This window comes from Anomaloglossus baeobatrachus, chromosome 1 (genome assembly GCF_048569485.1).
Source record: "Anomaloglossus baeobatrachus isolate aAnoBae1 chromosome 1, aAnoBae1.hap1, whole genome shotgun sequence".
Classification (NCBI taxonomy): domain Eukaryota; kingdom Metazoa; phylum Chordata; class Amphibia; order Anura; family Aromobatidae; genus Anomaloglossus; species Anomaloglossus baeobatrachus.
Window position 1 is genome coordinate 866,547,043 of NC_134353.1, and position 19,177 is coordinate 866,566,219.

The 19,177-nt window shown below is 51.8% G+C and overlaps 1 protein-coding gene across 2 annotated transcripts in view; it reads right to left on the reverse strand.

Annotated features, from left to right (window-relative positions):
• The window catches only part of SREK1 (splicing regulatory glutamic acid and lysine rich protein 1), a 153,092-nt gene that overhangs the window by 84,926 nt on the left and 48,989 nt on the right, over positions 1 to 19,177 (reverse strand). For both annotated transcript variants that reach the window (XM_075326036.1, XM_075326028.1), the window contains exon 4: positions 7,099 to 7,131. In XM_075326036.1, the coding sequence (XP_075182151.1) occupies positions 7,099 to 7,131 (33 nt within the window). The remainder of the gene's footprint in view (positions 1 to 7,098; positions 7,132 to 19,177) is intronic.

Here is a 19,177-nt window from a genome sequence, read left to right on the forward strand (position 1 = left end):
GGTTCCCTTTAACACTCTGGTGGGAACAATATCTTTAATAACGAGTTTGGGAATAATGTGCCTGTCAGGCGCAGGCTAGAAAAATTCCTATATCATCTAATTTTTGCAATTTCAGTGATCTAAAAGTGATCAGAGCCCTTCATAGGGATGCAATAAAAGAGACTACACATTATCAGGTGCAAAACAAACCCATTTACTCAACATAAAAGTAATAACTCTCAAAAAAACCCACATTTTAAAACTCCCAGCAAATAGCCCCCAGTTATAACACATAATGGTTATTAAAAAAAGAAAAATTTGGCAAAAAAGAAGGGAATTTTGTTTACTTACCGTAAATTCCTTTTCTTCTAGCTCCAATTGGGAGACCCAGACAATTGGGTGTATAGCTATTGCCTCTGGAGGCCACACAAAGTATTACACTTAAAAGTGTAAGGCCCCTCCCCTTCTGGCTATACACCCCCAGTGGGATCACTGGCTCACCAGTTTTAGTGCCAAAGCAAGAAGGAGGAAAGCCAATAACTGGTTTAAAGACCAATTCAATCCGAGGAAACATCGGAGAACTGAACCATACCACATGAACAACATGTGTACCCGAAAAAACAGAAAAACCCAGAGAAAACAGGGCGGGTGCTGGGTCTCCCAATTGGAGCTAGAAGAAAAGGAATTTACGGTAAGTAAACAAAATTCCCTTCTTCTTTGTCGCTCCATTGGGAGACCCAGACAATTGGGATGTCCAAAAGCAATCCCTGGGTGGGTAAAAGAATACCTCATGATAGGGCCGTCAAACGGCCCTCTCCTACAGGTGGCCAACCGCCGCCTGAATGACTTATCTACCTAGGCTGGCGTCTGCCGAAGCGTAGGTATGCATCTGATAATGCTTAGTAAAAGTAAGTAGACTCGACCAGGTGGGTGCCTGACACACCTGCTGAGCCGTAGCCTGGTGCCGTAATGCCCAGGATGCACCCACGGCTCTGGTAGAATGGGCCTTCGGCCTTGAGAGAACCAGACGCCCAGTAGAACTGTAGGTTTCAAGAATTGGTTCCTCGATCCCCCGAGCAAGGGTGGATCTGGAAGCTTGCGACTGTTTACGCCGACCAGCGACAAGGACAAAGAGTGCATCCGGGTGGCGCAGGAGCGCCATGCGGGAAGTAGAACCTGAGTGCTCTCACCAGAACCAACAGATGCAAATCTTTCTGAAATTGATGGACTGGACGAGGACACAAAGAAGGTGAGGTGATATCCTGATTGATATGAAAATGGGATACCACCTTAGGGAGAAATTCCGGAACCGGACGCAGAACTACCCTGTCCTGGTGAAGGACCAGGAAGGGAGTTTGTATGAGAGCGTTGCTAGCTCGGAAACTCTCCTAAGAGACGAGACCGTTACTAGAAGGCCACTTCCCGTGAAAAACGGGAAGGGAGACATCCTTCAAAGGCTCGAAAGGCGGCATCTGGAGAGCAATTAGAACCTTGTTCAGATCTCAGGGCTCTAACGGCCGCTTGTACGGAGTGCTGAGAAGACAAACTCCCCGTAGGAACGTGCGTACCTGAGAAAGTCGTCGTTTCTGAAAAAATACAGATAGCGCTGAGACTTGTCCCTAAAGGGAACTGAGCGACAACCCATTTTCCTACCTAGATTGCAGGAAGGAAGGAAACATAGACGATGCAACCGGCCAGGGAGAAACACCCTGCGCCGAGCACCGAGATAAGAACATCTTCCACGTCCTGTGGTCAATCTTGGCGGACGTTGGTATGCTAGCCTGTCTCATGGTGGCAACCACGTCCTGAGGTAATCCTGACGACACTAGGTTCCAGGACTCAATGCCACACCATCCGGTTGAGGGCCGTAGAATTCAAATGGAAGAATGGCCCTTGAGACAGCCAGTCTGATTGGTCTGGTAGTGCCCCCGGTTAGCCTACCGTGAGGCACCACAGAACCGAGTACCACAACATCCTCGGCCAATTTGTAGCGACGAGGATGGCGCGGCCGCAGTCGGTCTTGATCTAGCGCAGAACTCTGGGCAACAATGCCAGAGGTGGCACCTAAGGTAGCTGGAACTGCGACCAATGCTGAACTAAGGCGTTTGCCGCCAGAGCTCGATGATTGTGAAACCGTGCCATGAAGCTGGCACATTGTTGTTGTGCCGTGACGCCATTAGATCGACGTCCGGCCTCTGTCAGCGGCGCCAGATCTCCTGAAACCCGTCCGGGTGAGGAGACCATACTCTTTCGGCCACACCTCAGCGACTTAGGAAGTCAGCTTCCTAGTTTCCACACTTGGGATGTGAATTGTGGATATGGTGGATGCCGTGTCTTCCACCCACATCAGAACCTGCCGGACTTCCTGGAAGGCTTGCCGGTTGCGCGTTCTTCCTTGGTGGTTGATGTATGCCACCGCTGTGGAGCTGTCCGACTGAAGTCGGATATGCTTGCTTTCCAGCCGCTGTTGGAAGGTTTGTAGGGCAAGATACACTGCTCTGTGTTCAAGAACATTGATCTGAAGAGTGGACTCTTGCTGAGTCCACGTACCCTGAGCGCTGTAGTGGAGAAAAACTGCTCCCCACCCTGATAGACTCGCGTCTGTCGTAACTATCGCCCAGGATGGGGATAGGAAGGACCTTCTTTTTGACCAAGAGGTGAGAAGAAGCCACCACCGTAGAGATTCCTTGGCCGCCTGAGAAAGAACGACGACTCTGTTGAGGGACGTCGACTCCTCGTCCCATTGGCGGAGAATGTCCCATTGTAGTGGACGCAGTAAAACTGCGCGAAAGGAACTGCCTCCATTGCTACCATCTTACGTAGGAAGTGCATGAGGCGTCTCAATGTGTGCGACTGGTTCTTAAAGAAGAGCTTGCAGCCCGTAGTGAATGCTGTTTGTCTAGCGGAAGCTTCACTATCGCTGAGAGAGTAAGAAACTCTATGCCTAGATATGTTATCGATAGGGTCGGGGTCGGATCTGACTTTAAAAAGTTGATGATCCACCCAAAACTCTAGAGAGTCTCCAGCGCAACGTTCGGGCAGTGTTGGCATGTTTCCTAAGAGAGTGCCTTGACGAGTAGATCGTCTAAATACGGGACCACAGAGTGACCCTGAGAGTGCAGGACTGTGACTACTGCTGCCCTGACCTTGGCGAAGACCAGTTGGACTGTCGCTAGCCGGAAGGTAGAGCTACGAACAGAAGGTGTTCGTCTCCTATAACGAAGCGTAGAAACGCTAGTGCTCTGGATCAATCGGCACGTGTGGATAAGCATCCTTGATGCCTAATGATGCTAGGAAATATCCTTGGGACCTTGAGGCGATGACATGGCGGAGGGATTCCATCCGGAACCGCCTGGTGTCCACGAGCTTGCTGAGCATTTTTAGATCCAGAACGGGACGGAACGGCCCGTTGTTATAGGTACCGCAAAGAATTTGGGGTAAAAACCGTGACCTTGTTCCTGAAGAGGAACGGGGGTCATCACTCTTTCTGCCTATAGAGTGCACCCTGTTTGCAGAAGAGCAGCGGCCCGGCCGGGAGGTGGAGAAATTCTGAAGAATCGAGTTGGAGGACGAGAAGTGAGCTCTATCCTGTACCCGTGAGACAGAATGTCTCACACTCAATGGTCATTGACCTATGGCAGCTAAATATCGCCAAGGCGGGAGAGCCTGCTACCGACCGAGGCCGCAAGTCATGAGGAAGCCGCCTTGGAAGCGGGTTTTCAGACTGTCGCTTTTTTGGGCGAGACTGAGCCCGCTAAGAATCTTAGCTCCTCTGATCCTTTTGAGTCCACATTGGACGAGGAAAAATGGGACCTGCCCGAGCCTCGAAAAGGCCGAAAACCCCGACTGCCTCTTGCTCTGTTGGGGTTTGTTGTGTCCGGGCTGAGGAAAGGATGAATCCTTACCCCTGGACTGTTTAATGGTTACATCCAACGCTCACCAAACAGTCGGTCAGCAGAAAAAGGCAACTGGTTAGGCAACCTTTTTTGGAAGCAGAATCTGCCTTCCATTCACTTAACGAGCAGACCAGGCTCTGCTTAAAAACACGGAGTAGCGGAGGCTACCGCCGCACGGTTCGCAGAGTCCAGGACAACCTGAATCGCGTAAGAAACAAATGCAGACATTTGAGAGGTTAAGGATGCCCCCTGCGGCACAGATGTACGTGTAACCGTGTCAATCTGTGTAAGACAAGCTGAAATAGCTTGGAGTGCCCCAAGGGAGAGAATGCCGGAGCCAACGGTGCGCCGACAGCCTCATAGATGGCTTTCGACCAGAGATCCATCTGTCTGTCAGTGGCATCTTTGAGTTTGCAGTTCCATCTCCCACTGCAACTATGGATCTAGCTACAAGCCTGGAGATTGGAGGATGCCGCTCGGGACATTGGGTCCAGTCCTTGACCAAGTCAGGGGACAGGGATAACGTGTATCCTAAGCCGTTTGGAGAAGCGCATATCTGGATAAGCGTGGTGTTCCTGGACTGCCTCTCTGAAGGCAGAGTGGTCCAGAAAAATACGTGAAGCTGACTCCTCCACTGGAGGAGCTGTGAGAAATAACCCACATTCTATAGATGGACGCTATAAGATTATTTACTATGGCGTCACAATCAGGTGTATCCAGATTGAGAGCGGTCTCAGGATCAGAATCCTGAGCCGCTACTTCCGCCTCATTACACAGCGAGTCCTTCTGTTAGGACCCTGATGAAACCGAGGCCGCTCATAGCGAGCCCGCTTAGGCTGTCTGGGACTGACGTCCGTGCAGAGCCGTGACTCTGGGATGCGTGTGACATTCCCGGAGCTGTTAGTTATTCACACTGAGGGGGGCCATGGATCATGATTCAACAGTGCCCATATTGTGAGAGACATGTCCGGACTGCTAGGCTTCTAGTATCATAGCCATAGTCTCAGAAAAACTGTCAGTAAATACTGCAGACACCGTCCTCATCCCCTGGCCATTAGTGCATACAATGGGAGTCTATGTAACCTGCCGGCCGTATAGCCGTACATGCTGTACCAGCTGTATAGAAAAACATGTGGTTCTGCACCTTTGTTTTACACAGAGAATATGCTGATAACTCCTCCGCATAATCCAGGAGGGTATATACAACGTGCGACCAAACAGTGCAATGTATATAGTACAAGCATATCTATAAGTGCACTTCTGCACTAGTGGGGTTAGCACCACAGGTGCTGCTTAACGCCTGTTGCAGCGATTGTGTGACTATCAGAATGCCAGGGTCTTCCACACTTGTCTCTGTATCGTACAGAAACTGACACTAATGGCTGCCGGCGTCCTTGTAGAGAAGGAAGCCGTGGGCGTGCCTGAGAAAGTGCGGGAATCCGGATTCACAGTGCACACAGTGAGAGGGGTGGAGTATGCAAAACATACTCCAGCTCTCAGCGCTGCTCTATGCAGCGTCACGCCCCTACCCTGACTGTCAGGGCTGTGGGCGGTAACGAAGGGAGACTAGGCCCAGAAGCCGGGGACTCGAGTTAACAGCGCGGCCGCCGTAAAAGCGCGGGCCGCGCTGAAGTCCCCGGCGCACCACAAGTGCCAGCCGCGCCGCAGTCCCAGCGGCCGGCGCGACCGATTCATAGAAGTGGCCAGCGTCCCGCCCCTCTCCTGACTGGCAGGTCTGGGGGCGGGAACGAACGGAAGCAGGCCGCAAAAGCCGGGGACTCTAGTTATCAGCGCGGCCGCCGTAAAAGCGCGGGCCGCGCTGAAGTCCCCGGCGCACCACAAGTGCCAGCCGCGCCGCTGCCAGCGGCCGGCGCGACCGATTCCTGGAAGTGGCCAGCGTCCCGCCCCTCTCCTGACTGGCAGGTCTGGGGGCGGGAACGAACGGAAGCAGGCCGCAAAAGCCGGGGACTCTAGTTATCAGCGCGGCCGCCGTAAAAGCGCAGGCCGCGCTGAAGTCCCCGGCGCACTACAAGTGCCAGCCGCGCCGCAGTCCCAGCGGCCGGCGCGACCAATTCCCATAAGTGAGCCTGCTTCAGCGAAGCTGAATGAGGCCATGGCACAGGCGCCGCAGCGCTGATGTCCCCCGGCGCACTACAACACCCAGCATGCTGCGGTGTGAGCGCCAAATGCACGGGGACACAGAGTACCTTGAGGAAGCAGGGCCATGTCCCTGATGTACTCCGCTCCATCCAGCATCTTCTCCAGGGGCTGTAGATGGAGCACGGTCTCAGTGCCTGGAGACCGGTAAATCCCACTTCACCCAGAGCCCTGTAAAAAGGGATGGGGAAGGAATCAGCATGTGGGCTCCTGCCGCCGTACCCGCAATGGGTACCTCAACCTTACAAACACCTCCGACATACAGTGGGGTGAGAAGGGAGCATGCTGGGGACACTATATGTGTCCTCTTTTCTTCCATCCGACATAGTCAGCAGCTGCTGCTGACTAAAAAGTGGAGCTATGCGTGGATGTGTTGCCTCCTTCGCACAAAGCACAAAACTGGTGAGCCAGTGATCCCACTGGGGGTGTATAGCCAGAAGGGGAGGGGCCTTACACTTTTAAGTGTAATACTTTGTGTGGCCTCCAGAGGCAATAGCTATACACCCAATTGTCTGGGTCTCCCAATGGAGCGACAAAGAAAACAAAATTTCAAGGCACCTAAAATAATATAATATTACACACATAATTATTCAGAATTAGATCCTGAAGTTTCCCAAGAAAAAACACATTGGCAGAGCAATGAGCAAGAATTGCTTATAAAGTGTGATGTGTTTAGGAACAATGAGCCTGAGAAGCCAGCACAGGTATATCTGCCCTCTTGAAGCTCTGCAGACCAACTGTGGTATCGGGTTTCACACAGCAGCTAGAGCCAGGAGACTACCTGGAGAGAGGGGATTTTCTGAAAATCTGGTGAGGAGGGAGAAATGAAAGTAAAAGAGAAGCGCCTGTCAGGCACATTAATCCCATCCGAGAGTTAAGCTGAAAAATAGATTTAGAGAAAAAAAAACAAAATAAAAACAGCACCACGTGCACTACTAGAGTTTTCTCTTAGACAATAAAAAGATTTTCAAACCGTTTCTGTTTGTGGTTTTGGAGCAGAATTGACTCATGCACATTACAAAATTCTAGGTGAAGACGCTAAATTCTATCTTGCAGTTTTACTTACCAGCGGTACCTCCACTTTCTCTCTTCGCAGCACCTAAGATCAAACACATTATGAGCTGATGATACGGAAAACATAAATTAGACATGACATTAATAATTTCCTAAGGTGTTGCATTGTAACCTCGACTTACCAGGCCTGAAAATCACAAATATCTCCAAATGTGTTTGATTTTCTATCACATGCAACTCATTTGCTGTTTCTTTGTTGTTCCCTTGTGTTCTTTGTCATCTCCTGCATGTGCATACAGCTTCATGCAGCTGCGCTGACTGTCCTTTTCTTATGTGCTAAAACTATATTTCCCAGCAGCACCTTTATTCTCAGAGCTGCAGACCCCTCTCCCCTGTCATGTATGCTCTTGACTAGACCACCTATACTCCTTCATAACAGAGCTTGTAATTACTAGGCAGTGCAATAATGTGTTTGTTGCCCACTGCTGACAAATCAGTGAATCTGCATATGTTCCACTGCTGATGCAAATGATAAAGGATTAGGCTAATTTCACCCATCAGTTTTTTTCCATCAGGCACAATCTGGAAAAAAAACAGGTAAAACGGATCCGGCGCCGGATCCGTTTTATCCCCATTGATTTGTATTAGCGCCGGATTGTGCCTGATGGTCTTGCGTTACATCCGGCTTTTGCCGGATCCGTCATAATTGCCTAAAGCCGAGGCCGGAGGGAACGTATATTGTAATTTTTTTTTTGTCCGGCAAAAAAAACGCATCACGCCGGATCCGCCGTGTTTTACAATGGAAGCCTATGGACGCTGGATCCGGCGTAATGCGGTAAAAAACGTATGCGGCCGCCGGATCCGTTTTTGCAAACTGAGCATGCTCCAATGTATTGAAAAAAAGAATCCAGCAAAAAAAAAAAAAACGGACGAAAAGGATGCAAAAACGGATGTGCGATCCGTTTTTTGACGGATCAGGTATATTGGAACCGTCAAAAAAAAGGATCAGGCACATCAGTTTTTGCATATTCTGCGCCGGATCCATTGCATCAGGCACACGCCGGATTGTGCCTGATGCCAAAAACTGATGTGTGAAATTAGCCTTAACGTCTGTCATATTCATGGACAGAGCAGAATTTCAAGTTTCACATCACAAATCTCTCAGCAGTATCAGGTAACAAACAGCTCAACTCCTTTTAGCTTTACCCTACAGTATATCACTCCTTTCCAGCCCTCTATATACAGCCACATCCTGTGGTACACCAGTCCACTCAGGCCCTTTATATATAGCCACACCTTGTAGGTTTCTCCTTTCGGACCCTCTATTTGGCCCCATACTCTAGAATTTCCTCTTTTCAGCCACACTAGGTAAAGCCCCCTCCTACAGTATTCCCTCCATTCAGCCCCTCTATCCACAGCTCCATCCTGCTTTATCTCTCTCCTCATATCCCTTCTATATACAGCGCCATTCTGCAGTATATCTGTCCTTACAGTCCTTCTATACAAAGCCACATTCTGCAAAACCTCTCTCATCTCATCAATTCTATATACAGCCGCATTCTGCAGAATAGCTCTCCTTTCAGTTCTTCTATACAAAGCCCCATGCTGCCATACCGCTCTCTCATTATCCCTTCTACATACAGCCCCATCCTGCATTAAATCTCTCCTGTCATCCTTTCTACAGCCCTATCCTCCTTTCAGCCCCTTTACACAGCGCTCCATCCTACAATACATCTCTCCTTTCAGCCCCTCAATACACAACCACCTCCTACAGCATTTCTCTCTTTTCAGCCGCCTGTATATTTCACATCCAGCAGTACATCACTTCTGTTAGTTACAAGCACACAGGTATAGCTGCTTCCTGTAATAAAGGGGGCTCGGCCCATTTCCGAAACATCATCCCTATGGTCGAGGCCACACGGGGACTACTGCGATCCTCGCATGACACTTAGCTCACACTGGCAGCACATCATGTGATCGGACCTCAGCTGCGGGGGGCGGGCCGGCACTGAGGGGGGGCGGGCCGGCACTGAGGGGGGGAGGAAGGGATTTATCTCCTTCTCTCCTCCGTTGCCGGCTATTGCCATTCTCGCCCTGCACTCGCGGTATACTGGTGTACTGCGAGTGCAGAACGATCTCACATTGCACCCGCAGCATGCTGCGATTGTTTTCTCGGTCCGATTGGGGCCGAGAAAATAATCGCTCATGTGCGCTGACACACAGGCTAATATTGGTCCGAGTGGAATGCGATGTTTTATTGCACTCCACTCGGTCCGATTTTCATGCCTTGTATCTTAGGCCTTACAGTAGAAGCTCAGTTCTAGACATTTCCCACAGCAGAGCTACGCTAACAGATGCCAGAGACTCTGCACGATTAACCAAGAGGAGTAGAATTACAGCAAAATGGTTCAAATAAAAGCTAGAAGATAAATGGAGCCTGGAGGGACATTTTTTGGGGGCGATATGTGCAATATTGGGAAATTATTAAACTTGGTTATATTGGTACAAATTAATAAAATGTAAATATATGTGTGCATTACTATAAAACAACATTGTGATTTTGGGAATAATGTTTTAAAGAATACCAGTCATGTGAAATAAAATGTTATCAATCTGCAGATTAATCTTCAGGTTAATAGTGTTTTGAACCTGCCTGGCAGAAATTAGCTTTATTCCTTCCAGCAGCGTTCAGCTTCCATTCATCAAGGTGATTCCTGCGCGCTTTCAGTCAACACTTAGAGTTTAGTGAGTGGCGGCAGTAACCGTGTCCCTTGCACTGACTGTCAGCTGGCTCTGCATTAGATCCGGCTGTCAGTCAGTGCAAGGGGCATGGTAACAGCCACTGCTCACTATACAATGAGTGGTGACTGAACCCTGATGACTGGTAGAGAAGAGCTGCCAGGAGGAAAAGAAGGGAATTTTGTTTACTTACCGTAAATTCCTTTTCTTCTAGCTCCTATTGGGAGACCCAGACAATTGGGTGTATAGCTTCTGCCTCCGGAGGCCACACAAAGTATTACACTTAAAAGTGTAAACCCCTCCCCTCTGCCTTTACAACCCCCCGTGCATCACGGGCTCCTCAGTTTTGGTGCAAAAGCAGGAAGGAGGAAACTTATAAATTGGTCTAAGGTAAATTCAATCCGAAGGATGTTCGGAGAACTGAAAACCATGAACCAAGAACAATTCAACATGAACAACATGTGTACACAAAAGAACAACAGCCCGAAGGGAACAGGGGCGGGTGCTGGGTCTCCCAATAGGAGCTAGAAGAAAAGGAATTTACGGTAAGTAAACAAAATCCCCTTCTTCTTTGTCGCTCCATTGGGAGACCCAGACAATTGGGACGTCCAAAAGCAGTCCCTGGGTGGGTAAAAGAATACCTCGGTAAAAGAGCCGTAAAACGGCCCCTTCCTACAGGTGGGCAACCGCCGCATGAAGGACTCGCCTACCTAGGCTGGCATCTGCCGAAACTTAGGTATGCACCTGATAGTGTTTCGTGAAAGTGTGCAGACTCGACCAGGTAGCCGCCTGACACACCTGCTGAGCCGTAGCCTGGTGCCGCAATGCCCAGGACGCACCCACGGCTCTGGTAGAATGGGCTTTCAGCCCTGAAGGAACCGGAAGCCCAGAAGAACGGTAGGCTTCAAGAATTGGTTCCTTGATCCACCGAGCCAAGGTTGACTTGGAAGCCTGCGACCCTTTACGCTGGCCAGCGACAAGGACAAAGAGCGCATCCGAGCGGCGCAGTGGCGCCGTACGAGAAATGTAGAGCCTGAGTGCTCTCACAAGATCTAACAAGTGCAAATCCTTTTCACATTGGTATACTGGATGAGGGCAAAAAGAAGGTAAGGAGATATCCTGATTGAGATGAAAAGGGGATACCACCTTAGGGAGAAATTCTGGAACCGGACGCAGAACCACCTTATCCTGGTGAAACACCAGGAAGGGGGCTTTGCATGACAGTGCAGCTAGCTCAGACACTCTCCGAAGTAATGTGACTGCCACTAGGAAGACCACCTTCTGCGAAAGGCGTGAAAGAGAAATATCCCTCATTGGCTCGAAAGGTGGTTTCTGAAGAGCCGTTAGCACCCTGTTCAGATCCCAGGGTTCTAGCGGACGCTTGTAAGGAGGGACTATGTGGCTAACCCCCTGCAGGAACGTGCGTACCTGTGGAAGCCTGGCTAGACGCTTCTGAAAAAACACAGAGAGCGCCGAGACTTGTCCCTTAAGAGAGCCGAGAGACAAACCCTTTTCCATTCCGGATTGAAGGAAGGACAGAAAAGTGGGCAAGGCAAATGGCCAGGGAGTAAAACCCTGATCAGAGCACCAGGATAAGAAGATCCTCCACGTCCTGTGGTAGATCTTGGCGGACGTTGGTTTCCTGGCCTGTCTCATAGTGGCAATGACCTCTTGAGATAACCCTGAAGACGCTAGGATCCAGGACTCAATGGCCACACAGTCAGGTTGAGGGCCGCAGAATTCAGATGGAAAGAAGGGAATTTTGTTTACTTACCGTAAATTCCTTTTCTTCTAGCTCCAATTGGGAGACCCAGACAGTGGGTGTATAGCTACTGCCCTCTGGAGGCCGCACAAAGAACTACACTTAAAAGTGTAAGGCCCCTCCCCTTCTGGCTATACACCCTCCCGTAGGAGTACAGATTCCTCAGTTTTAGTACCAAAGCAAGAAGGAGGAAAGCCAATAACAGTTTCAAAAACAAATTCAATCCGATAACACGATCGGAGAACTTAAGAAACAACATGAACAACATGTGCACCCGAAAAAACGAAACCCTAAGAACAAATAGGGCGGGTGCTGGGTCTCCCAATTGGAGCTAGAAGAAAAGGAATTTACGGTAAGTAAACAAAATTCCCTTCTTCTTTTTCGCTCCTAATTGGGAGACCCAGACAGTGGGACGTCCAAAAGCAGTCCCTGGGTGGGTAAAAAGATACCACATGAACGGGCTGTCAGACAGCCTCTTCCTACAGGTGGGCCACCGCCGCCTGAAGGACCTGTCTACCTAGGCTGGCATCTGCCGAAGCGTAGGTATGCACTTGATAGTGTTTGGTAAACGTGTGCAGACTCGACCAGGTAGCCGCCTGGCACACTTGCTGAGCCGTAGCCTGATGCCGTAATGCCCAGGACGCACCCACGGCTCTGGTAGAATGGGCCTTCAGTCCAGATGGAATCGGAAGCCCAGCAGAACGGTATGTGTGAAGAATTGGTTCCTTGATCCACCGCGCCAGGGTGGATTTGGAAGCTTGCGATCCCTTATGCTGACCAGCGACTAGGACAAAGAGCGCATCCGAATGGCGTAGAGCCGCCGTGCGAGAAATGTAAATCCTGAGTGCTCTCACCAGGTCCAACAGATGTAAACCCTTTTCAAATTGGTGAACTGGATGCGGACACAAAGATGGTAAGGTGATATCCTGATTGAGATGAAAGGAAGAAACCACCTTGGGAGAAAACTCTGGAATTGGACGCAGTACTACCTTGTCTTGGTGAAACACCAGGAAGGGAGATTTGCAAGATAACGCCGCTAGCTCGGACACTCTTCGAAGAGACGTGACCGCCACAAGAAAAACTACCTTTTGTGAAAGCCGAGAAAGGGGAACCTCTTTCAAAGGCTCGAAAGGCGGCTTCTGGAGAGCAATGAGAACCTTGTTCAGATCCCAGGGTTCCAATGGCCGTCTGTAAGGAGGAACGATATGACAAACTCCTTGGAGAAACGTGCGTACTTTAGAAAGCTGTGCCAAGCGCTTCTGAAAGAATACGGATAGCGCGGAGACTTGACCCTTAAGAGAGCTAAGCGACAAACCTTTTTCCAACCCAGACTGCAGGAAGGAAAGAAAAATTGGCAATGCAAATGGCCAGGGAGAAAACCCTTGAGCCAAGCACCACGCTAAGAATATCTTCCACGTTCTGTGATAGATCTTAGCTGAGGATGGTTTTCTAGCCTGTCTCATTGTGGCAACAACCTCCTGAGATAAACCTGAGGCCGCTAGGATCCAGGACTCAATGGCCACACAGTCAGGTTCAGGGCCGCAGAATTCAGATGGAAAAACGGCCCTTGAGACAGCAAATCTGGACGGTCTGGTAGTGTCCACGGTTGGCCTACCGTGAGATGCCACAGATCCGGGTACCACGACCTTCTTGGCCAATCTGGAGCGACGAGTATGGCTCGATGGCAGTCGGACCTGATTTTCCGGAGAACTCTGGGTAACAATGCTAGAGGTGGGAACACATAGGGGAGTCGGAATTGCGACCAATCCTGAACCAAGGCGTCTGCCGCCAGTGCTCGGTGATCGTGAGACCGTGCCATGAAAACTGGGACCTTGTTGTTGTGCCGTGACGCCATCAGATCGACGTCCGGCGTCCCCCAGCGGCAACAGATCTGCTGAAACACGTCCGGGTGAAGGGACCATTCTCCTGCGTCCATGCCCTGGCGACTGAGAAAGTCTGCTTCCCAGTTTTCCACGCCTGGGATGTGAACTGCGGATATGGTGGACGCTCTGCTTTCCACCCACGTCAAAATCCGTTGGACTTCTTGAAAAGCTTGGCGACTGCGTGTTCCCCCTTGGTGGTTGATGTAAGCCACCGCCGTAGAATTGTCCGACTGAATCCGAATCTGCTTGCCTTCCAGCCATTGTTGGAAGGCTCGCAGGGCAAGATAGATTGCTCTGATTTCCAGAACATTGATCTGCAGGGTGGACTCTTCCAGAGTCCACATCCCCTGAGCCCTGTGGTGGAGATACACCGCTCCCCACCCTGATAGGCTCGCATCCGTCGTGACCACTGCCCAGGACGGGGGAAGGAACGACTTTCCCTGTGACAATGAGGTGGGGAGAAGCCACCAACGGAGAGAGTCCTTGGCAGTCTGAGAGAGGGAGACAGTCCTGTCGAGGGACGTCGATTTCCCGTCCCATTGGCGTAGAATGTCCCATTGTAGAGGGCGCAGATGAAACTGCGCGAACGGGACTGCCTCCATTGCTGCTACCATCTTTCCTAGGAAATGCATGAGGCGCCTCAGTGAGTGCGACTGGCTCTGAAGGAGAGATTGCACTCCAGTCCGTAGCGAGCACTGCTTGTCCAGTGGAAGCTTCACTATCGCTGATAGAGTATGAAACTCCATGCCAAGATAAGTCAGAGATTGGGTCGGGGTTAGATGAGACTTTGGAAAGTTGATAATCCACCCGAAACTCTGGAGAGTGTCTAGTGCCACCTTCAGACTGTGTTGGCATGCCTCTTGAGAGGGTGCCTTTATAAGCAGGTCGTCTAGATACGGGATGACCGAGTGACCCTGCGAGTGCAGAACAGCTACTACTGCTGCCATGACCTTGGTGAAGACCCGTGGGGCTGTTGCCAGACCGAAAGGTAACGCTACGAACTGTAGGTGTTCGTCGTGTATGACGAAGCGTAGGAAACGCTGATGCTCTGGTGCGATCGGCACGTGGAGATACGCATCCTTGATATCTATTGATGCTAGAAAATCTCCTTGAGACATTGAGGCTATGACGGAGCGTAGGGATTCCATCCGGAACCTCCTGACTTTTACGTGTCTGTTGAGCAACTTTAGATCCAGGACGGGCCGATACGATCCGTCCTTTTTTGGGACCACAAACAGATTGGAGTAAAAACCGTGACCTTGTTCCTGAAGCGGGACGGAGGTCACCACTCCTTCCGCCTTTAGAGCGGCCACCGCCTGCAACAGAGCATCGGCTCGGTCTGGTGGTGGAGAAGTTCTGAAGAAACGAGTTGGCGGACGAGAACTGAACTCTATCCTGTACCCGTGAGACAGAATATCCCTCACCCAACGGTCTTTGACGTGTGACAGCCAGATGTCGCCAAAGTGGGAAAGCCTCCCACCGACCGCGGGTGTGGGAATCGGAGACCGCAAGTCAGGAGGACGCCGTCTTGGCAACGGTTCCTCCGGCTGTCCTTTTTGGGCGTGACTGAGACCTCCAAGAATCTGAGCGTCTCTGGTCCTTTTGAGTCTTTTTTGACGAGGCGAATTGGGACCTGCCCGGTCCTCGAAAGGACCGATAACCAGACTGACCCTTCCTCTGTTGGGGTTTGTTTTGTCTGTGTTGCGGTAAGGATGAGTCCTTACCCTTGGAGTGTTTGATGATTTCATCCAAACGCTCTCCAAACAATCGGTCACGAGAAAAAGGCAAATTGGTTAAGCACTTCTTGGAATGAGAATCTGCTTTCCAATGTCTCAACCACAGGGCCCTACGCAAAACAACGGAGTTGGCTGACGCCACTGCCGTGCGGCTTGTAGCGTCAAGAACAGCATTAATCGCGTACGACGCGAATGCCGCCATTTGCGAGGTCAATGGTGCTACCTGCGGGGCACATGCACGTGTGACGGAGTCAACTCGCGCAAGCCCGGCTGAGATAGCTTGGAGTGCCCATACGGCCGCAAAAGAAGGCGCTAATGACGCTCCAATCGCTTCATAGATGGATTTCAGCCAGAGCTCCATCTGCCTGTCAGTGGCATCTTTAAGTGCCGCTCCATCTTCAACTGCAACCAAGGATCTAGCTGCAAGCCTGGAAATTGGAGGATCCACTTTTGGACACTGGGTCCAACCCTTGACCACCTCAGGGGGAAAAGGATAGCGTGTATCTTTAAGCCGTTTAGGAAAACGCCTTTCAGGATAAGCGTGGGGTTTCTGGATTGCGTCTCTAAAGTCAGCGTGGTCCAGAAAAGTGCTTAAAGTACGCTTAGGGTATCTGAAATGGATTCTCTCGTGCTGCGAAGCTGACTCCTCCACAAGAGGAGCTGGTGGGGAAATATTTAACATCTTATTGATGTTAAATATAAGATCATTAACTATGGCGTCACCATCTGGTGTATCTAGATTGAGAGCGGTCCCAGGATCAGAATCCTGATCAGTTACGTCCGCCTCATCACCCATAGATTCATCTCGCTGGGATCCTGACCATTGAGATGAATGTGAAGGCCCGTCATAGCGAGCCCGCTTAGGCTGCCCGGGGCCATCGTCCGAGTCAGAGTCTTCACCCTGAGGTGTATATGCCCGTCCCGGAGCTTGGAGCTGAGGGGGACCAGGGGGCAATGATTGCACAGTGTCCGTGGCCTGAAGTACAGGCCTAGCTCGCAATGTGTCAAGAATTTGTGACATAGTGAGAGACATTCTGTCAGCAAAAGCTGCAAACTCAGTTCCTGTCACCTGGACAGCATTCACAGGTGGTACACCCTGGGTCACGTCCAGCAGAGGTCCCGACTGTGCAAGCGCCGCAGGGGCCGAGCACTGCACACAATGGGGGTCCGTGGAGCCTGCCGGTAGAAAAGTCCCACAAGCGGTGCAGGAAGCATATAATGTCTGTGCCTTGGCACCCTTGCGTTTTACGGACGACATGTTGCTGGCTCTCTGCAATGTGAGAGAGTCTATAGCCAAAGGGCGACCAGCGCTATGCAATACAAAGTATTTGTAGAAACAAAATACTAAGAATAATGCTGGCACAAGAGGGGGCTTACCGCCCGCTGAATAGCGGGTAAGAGGCTGCAGATTCCCTGTCTGGGTCTCCCCGGCTCCCCTCTGCAGCTCAGCGTGTCAGCAGGAATGGCTGCCGGCGTCTGTGGAGAGGGGCGGTCCGTGGGAGTTCCCAAACAAAAGTGCGGGAACAGTGTCCCCTCTGTGCCGATTGTGAGGGCTGGAGTATGTAAAAACGACTCCAGCCCTCAGCGCTGATGCACTGGCCAGCGTCCCGCCCCTCTCCTGACTGGCAGGTCTGGGGGCGGGAACGAACGGAAGCAGGCCGCAAAAGCCGGGGACTCGAGTTATCAGCGCGGCCGCCGTAAAAGCGCGGGCCGCGCTGAAGTCCCCGGCGCACCACAAGTGTCAGCCGCGCCGCAGTCCCAGCGGCCGGCATGACCGTTCCTAGACGTGGCCAGCGTCCCGCCCCTCTCCTGACTGGCAGGTCCGGGGGCGGGAACGAACGGAAGCAGGCCGCAAAAGCCGGGGACTCGAGTTATCAGCGCGGCCGCCGTAAAAGCGCGGGCCGCGCTGAAGTCCCCGGCGCACCACAAGTGCCAGCCGCGCCGCAGTCCCAGCGGCCGGCGCGACCGTTTCCCACTAGTGTGCCTGCTTCAGCGAAGCTGAATGAGGCCTGGCACAAGCGCCGTAGCGCTGATGTCCCCCGGCGCACTACAACACCCAGCAAGCTGCGGTGTGAGCGCCAAATGCACGGGGACACAGAGTACCTTGAGGAAGCAGGGCCATGTCCCTGATGTACTCCGCTCCATCCAGCATCTTCTCCAGGGGCTGTAGATGGAGCCCGGTCTCAGTGCCTGGAGACCGGTAAATCCCACTTCACCCAGAGCCCTGTAAAAAGGGATGGGGAAGGAATCAGCATGTGGGCTCCTGCCGCCGTACCCGCAATGGGTACCTCAACCTTACAAACACCTCCGACATACAGTGGGGTGAGAAGGGAGCATGCTGGGGACACTATATGTGTCCTCTTTTCTTCCATCCGATATAGTCAGCAGCTGCTGCTGACTAAAAACAATGGAGCTATGCGTGCGTGTCTGACCTCCTTGCGCACAAAGCTAAAACTGAGGAATCTGTACTCCTACGGGAGGGTGTATAGCCAGAAGGGGAGGGGCCTTACACTTTTAAGTGTAGTTCTTTGTGCGGCCTCCAGAGGGCAGTAGCTATACACCCACTGTCTGGGTCTCCCAATTAGGAGCGAAAAAGAAAATGGCCCTTGAGACAGCAAGTCTGGTCGGTCTGGTAGTGCCCACGGTTGACCCACCGTGAGATGCCACAGATCCGGGTACCACGACCTCCTCGGCCAGTCTGGGGCGATGAGGATGGCGAGGCGACAGTCGGACCTGATCTTGCGTAACACTCTGGGCAGCAGTGCCAGAGGAGGAAATACATAAGGCAGTCGAAACTGCGACCAATCCTGAACTAATGCGTCTGCCGCCAGAGCTCTGTGATCTTGAGACCGTGCCATGAATGCCGGGACCTTGTTGTTGTGCCGGGACGCCATTAGGTCGACGTCCGGCGTTCCCCAGCGGCAACAGATCTCTTGAAACACGTCCGGGTGAAGAGACCATTCCCCTGCGTCCATGCCCTGGCGACTGAGAAAGTCTGCTTCCCAGTTTTCTACGCCCGGGATGTGAACTGCGGAAATGGTGGAGGCTGTGGCTTCCACCCACAGCAGAATCCGCCGAACTTCCTGGAAGGCTTGACGACTGCGTGTGCCGCCTTGGTGATTGATGTATGCCACCGCCGTGGCGTTGTCCGACTGAATTCGGATCTGCCTGCCTTCCAGCCATGGCTGGAACGCCTTTAGGGCTAGATACACTGCCCTTATCTCCAGAACATTGATCTGAAGGGAGGACTCTGGCTGAGTCCAGGTACCCTGAGCCCTGTGGTGGAGGAAGACCGCTCCCCACCCTGACAGACTCGCGTCCGTCGTGACCACAGCCCAGGATGGGGGCAGGAAGGATTTCCCCTTTGACAAAGAAGTGGGAAGAAGCCACCACTGAAGGGAGGCCTTGGCTGCCCGAGAAAGGGAGACGTTCCTGTCGAGGGACGTCGACCTCCTGTCCCATTTGCGGAGAATGTCCCATTGAAGTGGACGCAGATGAAACTGCGCAAATGGAACTGCCTCCATTGCTGCCACCATCTTCCCTAGGAAGTGCATGAGGCGCCTCAAGGGGTGCGACTGGGCTCGAAGGAGAGATTGCACCCCTGTCTGTAGTGAACGCTGTTTGTCCAGCGGAAGTTTCACTATCGCTGAGAGAGTATGAAACTCCATCCCGAGATATGTCAGTGATTGGGTCGGTGTCAATTTTGACTTTGGGAAATTGATGATCCACCCGAATCTCTGAAGAGTCTCCAGAGCAATGTTCAGGCTGTGTTGGCATGCCACCCGAGAGGGGGCCTTGACAAGAAGATCGTCTAAGTAAGGGATCACCGAGTGTCCCTGAGAGTGTAGGACTGCTACCACTGTTGCCATGACCTTGGTGAAGACCCGTGGGGCTGTCGCCAGGCCGAAAGGCAGTGCCACGAACTGAAGGTGTTCGTCCCCGATGGCGAAACGCAGGAAGCGCTGATGCTCTGGTGCAATCGGCACGTGGAGATAAGCATCCCTGATGTCG